General features: G+C 56.4%; 1 protein-coding gene across 2 annotated transcripts; it reads left to right on the top strand.

Annotated features, from left to right (window-relative positions):
• Positions 1–2,916: 2,916 nt before the first annotated feature.
• On the top strand, positions 2,917–7,265 carry SLC35B1 (solute carrier family 35 member B1). 2 transcript variants are annotated; one of them, XM_065039766.1, is made up of 9 exons: positions 2,917–3,163; positions 3,231–3,334; positions 3,450–3,580; positions 4,884–4,914; positions 5,100–5,257; positions 5,553–5,679; positions 6,202–6,308; positions 6,494–6,647; positions 6,916–7,265. In XM_065039766.1, exons 1-9 carry the CDS (start codon positions 2,955–2,957, stop codon positions 6,966–6,968), a joined length of 1,074 nt encoding a protein of 357 aa, XP_064895838.1. In that variant the 5' UTR covers positions 2,917–2,954; the 3' UTR covers positions 6,969–7,265. The 2 variants fall into 2 exon arrangements, with proteins under 2 accessions (XP_064895838.1, XP_064895840.1); XM_065039768.1 differs by lacking the exon at positions 2,917–3,163 and having other exon boundaries at positions 3,284–3,302.
• The last annotated feature ends 4,029 nt before the right edge of the window (positions 7,266–11,294 follow it).

Below are 11,294 nucleotides of genomic sequence, written 5' to 3'. Positions count from 1 at the left end.
ACATGGCTGCTTGCAGGATCAGGCCCACGACCATGAGGACCAGCTGCCAGGAGTCTGGAGTGGCGTTTTACCCCAAAAATCAGGGCTGTGTCGCTATGCTGGCCGGTGTGACAGCCGGGGGTCCCTCCTGGGGCAGGGGACGGGGGTGGCGGCTGCTCTCCCTTCCCTGGGAGAAGCCATTTGTGAGCAGTAATAACCCCAACCCTGCTGAACCTGCACATTTTGGGCTGCCTTGAGGCTCCTGATGTCAGAGACCACTAGATGGTGATGTCTGTATGTGTTCGCTTAGACGCTTTCCACTTCTCTGTGCTGCTTTCCGACCATCTCCCACTGCAGACAGGGATGGATCCCCAGGGAAATTTCGCCCGTGGAGGTTTCCAGACAGTGGGGACACCCTGCAGCCCATCCCACAGACGCAGCTCCTGCAGCAACACTTGGTTCCATGGCTCTTTTTAATGCTACTTTTATTCCTGAAAGCACCAAACTGCTCCCTCTTCTCAGAGCACATTAATACATCAACTCCTTTTGTAAACCGAAGTCTGTTAATAAATCCAAGAATGAGCGAAGCGCTTCCTGACGGAGCTGGGAGACAATTTAAGGTGCATCGTGCCCCACTCACAACCCAGAACTGTATTTTCTAGAAACTTTCTGAAATGAAACACATCTCCCCATTGATTCTAGGGAAGCAGGTTGATATTGGAGAGGCCAAGTCTCCCCTACCCCCAGTGGAAAACCACTTACCAGACCAGGAGGCGCTGGAGGACGCACCTCTGGATGTGCATATCGGTATTTCAGGATTGTTCAGGATCTGGAGCATCTGCTGGGTAGAAAGCTTAAGACTTGGGGAAGAAAAGGAGAAAGAGCCCCCGCACTTTTCCTTCCAACTTTCCCTTTTCCCAGTGCGCAAGGACTCCATCCTGCCTTCGCTTGGGAGGAAGAAAGCTCTAAGCATCATTTTGGGAAAGCCGCTGCTTGTGCAGTAGCTGCCGCTGGGTCGAGCACATCGTCCCCTCTGTGTTCTGGTGTCTATTCCCACTGATTTCCATGACGGTGGTGAGGACAAGGACAGTCCAGCAACCAGCCCTGGGGGAAGGCGGGTGAGATCTCGCAGTGCAACTTGCTGCTAGTTGGAATTAGATCAAAGTCCTTCAGAAGAAAACGCCAGGGCCAAAATCACAGCAAGCCACTGCCCCCAGCATGCTCCCTGCTCCGTGTTGTAACCCCACGAGGGTGGGAGATCACAGATGGCTGCTTGAGGCTGACTAAGATTTGCTTTGACACCCTTGGTGTTTCCCTTCTTGTTTCAAAGACCCAGTTTGCCTACAAGCCGCCTCAAGCTGAGATTGGACATGGCACTTAGTGCCATGATCTAGTAAACGGACTGGAGTTGGACCAAGGGTTGGACTTGATGATCTCTGAGGTCTTTTCCAACCCAGTCCATTCTGTGATTCTGTGATCTCACTCTGCTCCCCCCTCACGGCGGTGACGGCCGGGCTGCGTGCAGCAGAGATTAGTTTCACAATGTGCTGATACTGGCCTCCAACTATGTGACGGATGTGACGGCCCTGGGACCGAAACCACAGCAGTTTCCTCCGAGGGCGATGGGAACCGCAGCACAAGGTGCCACGGGGCGCCCCGCTGCGGGACGGGCTCGTTTCTCCGCGCCTCCCCCGTTCGAAGCTGTTTCCCGTGTGATTGTTCTGGTGAACTCGTGCTGAAGGAGGCTGAGCCGGGAAGGGTTCCGGGTCGGCGGGGCTGCTGGGGCGCTGCCCCGCGGGCTGGGGGATGCGCTGTGTCCGCTGCGGCAGCAGCTCCCGCTCCTCAGCGGGTCCCGGTCCCGCAGGAGCCGGGCAGGCGCACGTTGTGCTGCGGGAGCCCCGGGAAGTTCGGGGCTCCAGCCCCTCGTTCTGTGAGCGGGACCGGGGGCTCCGGCACCGCGCGGGACGGGGAAGCGCGTTTGACTTGGCGCTGTTGCGGAGGTTCTGGGCCGTGGAGAAGCCGATTTTGTTGTATCTGATGTAGAAACTCTGTTGGTTTTTTTTTTTTCCAAAGACGCTATTTTTGCAGCCGTTTGGGGTTGGTGTTTTACGTCTCAGAGCTGAGCGGGAGCTCGGGAGGGGCCGCGTGTGCGCAGAGGGTTTGTGGGGAAACAAATAAACAGTTCGGGCAGCCCGAGGACTTTGGGGTTTAATGTTTTGAGTCGCAGTCCCGGTCTGCACGGGGGGGTCCGGACAGAGCCCCCGTGTCGCCGCCGTGTTTCCCGGGGGTTCCCGGGGCAGTCTGCACAGGGGGGTCCGGACAGAGCCCCCGTGTCGCCGCCGTGTTTCCCGGGGGTTCCCGGGGCAGTCTGCACGGGGGGGTCCGGACAGAGCCCCCGTGTCGCCGCCGTGTTTCCCGGGGGGTTCCCGGGGCAGTCTGCACGGGGGGGTCCGGACAGAGACCCCGTGTCACCGCCGTGTTTCCCGGGGGTTCCCGGGGCGAGGAGCCGCGGGTGCCAGAAGCAGAACGGAGCCGGGCGCGGAGCCGCTGCGGGTCCCGAGGCGGGCGGGCGGGAGCTAGGACCTGCGCGGCACCGCCCGAGGGTGAGACAGCCCCGCCCCCCTGCGAGTGCGCACACCCTCCGTTAGCTCCGCCCCGCTCCTGCAGCCAATCCCTGCTCTCCACATCGGGTTGCGTCACCGCAAGGGCCGCGCTCGGCGAAAGCCCCCGGCTCGGGGCTGCCCAGCACGTGCCTGCCCCGAGGGGCGCCCCGCCGGCTGTGAGTGTCGCCGACCCGCGGCGCGGGCGGCCCCGGAGCGGCACCGGAGAGTCTGGGCGCGACCCCCCCCGGCCGGTCCCACCCGGTCCCGGCGGGGTTCTCCCGCGCCCCTCCCACGGCGGGCCCGGCAGCGCGGCGGGCAGGCTCGGGCAGGCTCGGGCGGGCCCTGGCGGGCGGGCGGGCGCAGGCTGCGCGTATGAAGCAGCCCGCTCCGCCGGCCGCGCTGCCCCATGCGGTGCTGGAGCTGCCGGAGCCCCCGGAGCCCCCGGCGCTGAGCGGCCGCGGCGCCGCCGCCATGGGAGCGAGCGCGGGGGGCGCCGCGCTGCCCGAGCGCCTCCGCCTGCCCGTCTGCTTCCTGGGCGTGTTCTTCTGCTACTTCTACTACGGCATCCTGCAGGAGAGCATGTGAGCGGGGCGGGCGGGGCGCGCGGGGCCCCGGTCCCGCCGGTCTGACCGTGTCCCGCTCTTGCAGCACCCGCGGCCGCTACGGGGACGGCGCGCAGCAGGAGCGCTTCACGTTCGCGCTGACGCTCGTGTTCATCCAGTGCGTGATCAACGCCGCGTTCGCCAAGATCCGTGAGTGGGGCTCCGGGTCTGACCCGCCGGGGCCGCCGCGCTCGGGGCCCGGGCTGTCCCGGGGGCTCCCGGCGGCCGCTCCCGACCCCGCGCTTTGTGTTTCCCCCCCGCGCAGTGATCCGCGTGTTCGACTCGGGCCGGGGGGATCGCACCCGCCGCTGGCTCTATGCCGCCTGCTCGCTCTCCTACCTGGGCGCCATGGTTTCCAGTAACTCGGCTCTGCAGTTCGTCAGCTACCCGACACAGGTGGGGGCTGCGGGGGGACAGCGCGGGGGCTGGGGGGGGGACGGCTGCGGGGGGAGACAGCGGGGGGGACGGCTGCGGGAGGGGACAGCGCAGGGGCTGCGGGGGGACAGCGCGGGGGCTGCGGGGGGGATGGCTGCGGGGGGGGACGGCGCTGGGGGCTGCGGGAAGACAGCGCGGGGGTTGCGGGGGGGGCTGTGGGAGGGGACAGCGCAGGGGGCTGCGGGGCGACAGCTAGGGGGTTGCGGGGGGGACGGCTGCGGGAGGACACAGCGCGGGGGCTGGGGGGGAACGGCTGCGGGAGGGGACTGCGGGGGGAGACAGTGGGGGGGACGGCTGCGGGAGGGGACAGCCGGGGGGGCTACGGGGGGACAGCGCAGGGGCTGCGGGGGGGATGGCTGCGGGAAGACAGCGTGGGGGTTGCAGGGGGACGGCTGCGGGAGGGGACAGCGGGGGGGGGCTGTGGGAGGACAGCTAGGGGGTTGCAGGGGGGACGGCTGCGGGAGGACACAGCGCGGGGGCTGGGGGGGGGACGGCTGCGGGAGGGGACTGCCGGGGGAGACAGCGGGGGGGACGGCTGCGGGAGGGGATGCTGCGGGGGGGACGCCTGCGGGAGTGGACAGCCGGGGGGGCTATGGGGGGACAGCACGGGGGTCTGCATGGGGACAGCACGGGGGCTGGGGGGGGATGGCTGCGGGAGGGGACAGTGCTGGGGGCTGCGGGGCAACAGCTAGGGGGTTGCGGGGGGGACGGCTGCTGGGGGACAGCGCGGGGGGCTGCTGGGGGACAGCGCGGGGGCTGCGGGAGGGGACAGCGGGGGGGCTGCTGGGGGACAGCTAGGGGGTTGCGGGGGGACAGCTGCGCTCTTTGCCCCAGCACGGGCGCTGCGCTGAGGGAGCCCGAGCTGCGGAAGGAGCAGCCGGTGATAATTATCAGGAGGGGAAATTGCATAGAGGGAACCTGGTTTTCCCACTTTCCGCAGGTGCCTTTCTGGGGTTTTTTTGGTGTTTCAGCCCGCGCTGCATGTGGGGGGGGGTCGGGGAGCTCAGTCTGCTCTGGAAAGGGAAGAGCAGCCCTGAGAAATTACTGAGGTTTGGTGCTGGAGCTGGCTCCTGAGGATTTCTGAAACCTTCGCCCCAGGGGGGGGATTTTTGTCTTTGTTCCCGTAGTCCCTGGTGTTCCAGGAGGGCGCTCTGACCCCGTACAGCGTGTTGCTGTGATCTGTCCCGTTGCAGGCAGGCAATGGTGCGTGATAGTTAATAGCAGGCAATGGTGCGTGATAGTTAATGCCAATTTTCTTTTATAGGTCCTAGGGAAATCCTGCAAGCCCATCCCAGGTATGCGCTTTCCACATTTCTTGCGTGGGTTTCCCGTGTCCTCCGGGAGCTCGGCACTCAGGATGCCGCCTCCGTGCTGCCCCGGGAGGTGCCGCTGGCGTTTTATCTGCCTGTTGTTCTGTTGAGCTGAGTTAAAATCCCCAGAGAGGCTCTTGGGGGTGGTTGGTGATGTTGCCTCTTCACAGTCATGCTCTTGGGAGTGACACTGCTGCGGAAGAAGTATCCGCCGGCCAAGTACCTCTGCGTGCTCTTGATCGTGGCCGGCGTGGCCCTGTTCCTGTACAAGCCCAAAAAAGGGGCTGGGAGCGAGGACCACGTCTTTGGCTATGGAGAACTGCTCCTGGTGAGTCCCGGGCGGGGAGGAACCTGCAGCTCCAGCGCAGATAAGCCCGTGTCCTTTGTACCGCCTCGCGCCTGAAAGCCGGCACGGAAACGTTGCCATGGGAGGACACGGGTGAGGTTGGCGCCTGAGCGCACCCACGTCCCTCTTAGCATCTGTTTGGAGGCCACGTAATTACTATTGAACGGCTGGTTGGGATGTAAAAAAAGGAGGGGAACGCTCAAGACTTTTTTCCCTGCAGGGAAGGCACAAAGAATAAAGGTTTTCTGTGCTTTCTCTGGTCTCTGTCTCGTCTCAGCTGCTGTCCCTGACGCTGGACGGGCTGACCGGCGTGTCACAGGATCACATGAGAGCTCACTACCAGACAGGCTCCAACCACATGATGCTGAACGTTAATCTCTGGTCCACCCTGTTCCTGGGCGCTGGTAAGGGACACCCTGCGAAACCCACGGCCTCCGCACCCAGAGACACCCCAGGGGAAGAGACAGCGTGTCCTGCTCCACAAAAACGGCCTGGCACGCATTTTGCAAATGGCTTTTTGTTTGGGTTGTCTGTTTGCACGTGAAACGTGGTTGTTGTGTGCAGCTCACCTGGTGACACTGCGCAGGGACAGCAGCAGTGCGGCTCCACCGTGTCTGCCCGGGCTCTGCTGCCGCCGGAGCAGCAAACCGCACCAGCGGGCTTTCCACCGTGTTAAGGAACAGCTCTGCCAATTAATTGCTAGGGACTGTTTTGTCAGAATTGGATCTGCGGTTAATGGTTGCTTCTTTCGTTAGTTATCTAGGAAGGTGGTCGCTTTTTCTCCTGCTTGTTCTCCACTGTGTGGAATTCAGTCTTTGCTTTTAGCAGCTCCTGTTGGGTGACGAGCAGGAACTGAAATGATCGGTGGGCTGCTGGGGCTGCCTCTGAGCGCTGAATCTGCGTGTTCCATGCTGCCCCTTTTCCAGGGATCCTGTTCACCGGAGAGCTCTGGGAGTTCCTGCGCTTCACGGAACGTCACCCCGGCGTCATCTCCAACATCCTGCTGTTCGGCCTGACGAGTGCGCTGGGGCAGGTGAGTGCGAGGCCCTCATGCTGCGACTGTTTGCTCAGCAGGGAGACCGCAGCGTGTGTGTGCAAAGAGTCGGGATTTGAAATAAGATTCTTTTTGGCTCTGGCTCAATGGCTTTTCACCTGGAAACATGATCCGTGTTGTACTTTCTCCAGTCAGAGTGACGGAAGGCGTCTGTGTTTTCACAGAGTTTTATTTTCATGACTGTGGTGTACTTCGGACCTCTGACCTGTTCCATCATCACCACAACCCGCAAGTTCTTCACCATTTTAGCGTCCGTCATCCTGTTTGCCAACCCCATCAGTCCGATGCAGTGGGTGGGGACAGTCCTGGTGTTCCTGGGTGAGTCTGGGAAGCAAATACTTTATTTAAAGATGCCGTGCAGTGAGGGGAGAGCCAGGAAACCGGTCACAGACCCCTCACGTACAGGAGCAATCTTGCAGAGTGTGTCAGTGCCTCCCCAGCGCAGGAAAGGGGAACGGGACTTGTAGCACGTTTATTAGGTCTCTAATTGGTGCTGTTAAGTCGATTTTTGGTGAAGTTCTTTGTGTTATGTTTGAAGAACGTGAGGAAGTTCTCTGTGCACATGGATTGTTGTGTCTCTTCGCAGGCCTGGGACTCGATGCCAAATTTGGAAAGGGAGTAAAGAAGACTTCACATTGAGGAAATGGCTGATCTCTGCAGTTGGAATGAACTTTTAATTTATTGTCTTGTACCTCAAAATCTGATATGAAACTGGACTCAGGATAGGTAATCAGAAGAGGAGTGTTTGGATTATTTTTTTGTTTTAGTTTTTTATTCAAAATTGTCTTAAAAGTGTAATACTTTAGTTCTAACTGTAATTAAGCTTCTTTTTCTGTAATCAAAGCTGCGTTACTAGATCCCAGCAGCAGGATGGAATTCTTGCCTTAACAGGAAAAAAACCTTCATATCTTTATTAAAGAAAAAGTGACACACCGAGATGCGTTACGTCCTTCGCCCGAGCCCTTCAGAAACACAAGCGGCTCCTGGTGTATGTAAGGGTTTACAGGAAAGCTGCTTAACTAGCGGGGGCCAGATTAATTCTCCGGCTGATGAAGGAAGAGGAGCCTCTGCTGCCCAGACCCTGCCAGGGTGGTGTGACAGCGGGTTCTAAACGTGGAATGCGCCCTGGTTAATCACGGGAGGAGGTCCTATCGTATCAATGCCTTCATGGCTGGAGGGCAGGATCTCCACAGAGCAAACTCTCCCACCGCCGCGGGTTCCCACCAGCTGCCGCTTGCTCTGCATCTGCTCGGTGGCTCCGGCCTCACCCTCCAGACAGGCTCTTTGTCCCTTTGCCGAGCGGGTGCTCTGAGTCCCTCTCTCTCCATCCCTGGCTTCCTCCAGTGGCTCTTGCAACTTTTTTTGGCCTCAAATTTGGCTTCAATTTAATCTGTTTTACTATCCTATAGTTCTACGCAAACAACACGCTTCTTGGAAATATAAACCCGAGGCTATTAAAGCGTTTATCTCTGGCACCTTTGCCTCTTTGTTAACTTACATTGTCTTAAAGGTCAAGTGATAAGTAGCAAACAAACACGTTCTCAGTAGCAGAGAACCCTGAAGCGTAAGCGGCTGTGATTTGACTCAGTGCTGCCCATGGACACGGACAGTCAGGCTGCCCCGGCGACTGTGGCGTTTCCCAAGGCCTCAAAGGTAATTAATACTATTTCAGTTTTATAAAAGGGAGCAGAGAAATTGCATGACTTGTTCGTGAACACTGGCAGAGATAAGAAATCATTATCTTTGGTGTGATTTAATCATAAAACCACATTTCCTTTATGTTTCTAGGACTTGTGCTTCTCAGTCTCATAGCACTATCCTAAATGTAACCAGTTCTCAAACTCGGCAACCAAAAGCAGCAAAGAGATTCTAGGTGAGCTCTCAGTTCTGTTAGTCTTGCGGACTTGTTTTCCCTTCTCTAGAATTAGTAATCTGGTGTAGGAATGGACCCAGCTCCCGTGTCACTGTGCAAATACAAACACCTGACAAATGCTTTAGAAACCACCCCCTCAATCATCCGCTTCCTCATGATAATCTTGGAATTTCTGTTCGAACACGTCGTCTGTTAATATTTGAGTCACTGCTGTTACAAACCACTACTCGATTCTAGAGCGTGTGCTTCAAATCAAAGGGAAATCATGCTATTTGGATTCCACAGAAGCAGAATTGCTCCTTAGCAATAATTCTACACTGACTAAAAGCTCTTGAGCAAGTCTGTGATCAGAAATGGAGGGAGTGAGATGGCAGGAGCCCATCTGCACCGTGTTCTCAGCCTGCCAGCGGTGATCTCCTTTGCATTTACAACATCTCAACCCAAATTGCGTCTTGTGCGTACGTGCCAGGAAGGCTGCTCCGCTGGGGCTCAGAATTCTCCCTTTTGCTCCCAGGGGAGCTGCAGCTTTAGGAAAGATCATATCTTAAAAAAGACCTTGTTAATTCTTAACCGTTGAAAAGAAGCCAACACAGTTGGAAGGGAGCTCAGCTCTGTCTCTGCCCCTCTGCAGCAGCCTGGACCAGCAGAAAGAGTGAAGCTGGGAGCTTCCTGGAGTCTGTTTTCTAAGCCAAGATCTGTCTTCACCAATATCGTCAACTTGTCTGTATTCAGAGCACAGGTTTAAACATCAGTCTGCCAAGAAGAAAAAAAAATAAAGGAGATTTTCTCTCTCCTGATTGCTGCAGGCTCCCTTGACCCACTTTAGCTCTAAAGCCTATTGCTGGTGTTGCTCCAGCTCGGGTCTTGCTGCACCTCTGACTCCTTGTCAATAAGAATTTCATAAAACAAAGGCAGCTCTTGTACCTGCGTGGAGTGGGAACCGGCGTGTTTCCCTGGACAGCGTGCTGTCCTCTTGACCTCCCACCCTGCGAGGCCCTGGAGGAGGCTACAGGAGCAACTCAAGAAGCTGTTTGCACTGCCACAAAGCAGGTCCCCAGCCCTGGGCTGCCAATAGCACGGTAACTCCTCTGCCTGCTGACAGCCTGGCTACCATAGTGTCCAAAATGAAGCGTTTCAAGTGTAAAACGTCACCCTCCGCAGCCAAGGGGTGATGCTTTGGACACGCGCTGTCAGTTTGAGTTGGGGTGACTTGCTCCGGAGTTACTGCAGGGAACGCTCGTGGGTCGCTGCGTCCTGGGCAGGCGAGACGGGTCTTGGAGTGCAAGAAGAAATCAGTTGAGGAGGAGATGAGTGGAAGAGCCTCAGACAAAGCCCAGCAAGAGCAAAACGTGACAGTCGGGCTGAGAAGTTACAAAGAGATTCCATCTTCTCTTCTACATTTTTTGGCTCTAGAGCCCCAACCCCGGGTGTGTTTATGACTCCGCCAGTCACCAGCAGGGGGAACTCTTGTTTCAATCATTTTCAATAAATACCAGGAGAAAAACAACAAAAAAGCAGTTCCCTGGTTAATTAGCAAGATAACTGTACTTCCAGAGTCTCTGTGCTTACAGGAGGAACACAAGGTGGAAATCAAGGTCTTGCACCATTTTTATTCTGCTTCAGTTCTTTCTGACTGTCAGCAGAGATTCCACTGATGCTAAGCTGTTAGCAGCTTTAAGATGATCACTGTCTCCTCTGCAGAATGGCTCCGTTGCAAATGGCACGAGTATAAATATGTGCACACCTGCCTGTGCTCTCGTACCACCAACAGCTGCTTCCCCGCAGCAGCAGCCGCTGGCATCAGCCGGTGTTTTTAGAGACATCTCTGCCAGGATCCTCGTCGGAACCTTGTCAGTTCCTGGCGGACCCGGGGAGGTGAGAAGAGTCGCGCACGTACTGAGAACAAACAGCAGACGCTGCTGTGGTGTTTGTGCCCTTGGCCTCCAGGAGGAACTCGCTGATGTATCAGCTTAGAAAGGTGAAGTTTGACTTCGTGACTAAGCCTTGGCATCCGCAGGGAGGAACTTGGCAGCTGTGTTGCTTTTCCTTTCATCTGCCTCGTTTTTACGAGTTCCTTCTGCAACTCCAGCAGCAGAAGTTTAAAAAAACCCAAATGTTTGGAGAGCACATAGGATAAGCTGTATGGTACTGTGTGTGTATATTTTGTAGAGCTGGATATAATTGTCTAACACTGACACTTTCCTGGTTACAGGACGGTAAAGGCTCTTGCTCAAATGACAGCAGTTTTCAGGGATAAGGAAGTTATTGTTACCGCTTTGAAATAATGAGTTGCCAGTCTTGAAGGTACCACTTAAAAAAACCAACCCTAATGGTAGTTCGTCAAGAGCGACTGTGATTTATTGCCGTGCCACTCAGTGAAGTGTTGGTGGTTACTCGAGCTTATGCTGCAGGATCCTGCACAGTCTTGCAAAGGAAATGGGAACTCCTGTCAGAATTCATGGACTTGAAAAGCACGAGAGAATCGAAATAGCACCCTGGGAAAACAAAAGCAAGCTTGAGAGTCCCACTCCAGCATGCTGTGAGTTTATTCTGACCAGTAGCAGCAAGTTTGTGAGAGCTGTGGAGCATCAAACAACTTTGTCTCCTTAGGAATCGGGTTAATGATAATGCGATCGTACAATGAAAGACTGCAGCACACAGACCTGTACAACAGGGCCAAAATACTGCATGGACAACCCTCCTTTTGGCTGGTCCTTATGGCTCCTGAATCTTGGCTTTGAAATTGCTGTTCTAGAAAACAATTTTCCCTGCAATAACTGAGTGCATCTTCAAATGAAATTCAACATCTGCATACTCATTAGTGCTATTTTGGTTGCAGTAACTTAATGCCCTAATAGTCACTGCAGGACATGGCTAATGAGAAGGCAGAAACAACTGATGAGCTCCACGTTAAGCTCTGCAGTTCTGTAAGAATGTTCTGGAGTAGCAATATTTAAGTCGCGATACTTGCTACAATTTGTGCAATCAAGTACATATTGACAGCTAACACTAAACTTTATAATTGTGTTGAAAGCACAGATTGGGATAGTTCTCCTCTCTTGCACCAGCTTTCAAAACCAGGACAAGACTAA

Source organism: Columba livia, chromosome 23 (genome assembly GCF_036013475.1).
Source record: "Columba livia isolate bColLiv1 breed racing homer chromosome 23, bColLiv1.pat.W.v2, whole genome shotgun sequence".
NCBI lineage: Eukaryota > Metazoa > Chordata > Aves > Columbiformes > Columbidae > Columba > Columba livia.
The sequence above is the reverse complement of the archived record's forward strand: the minus strand, read 5'-3'. Positions and strand labels throughout refer to the sequence as shown.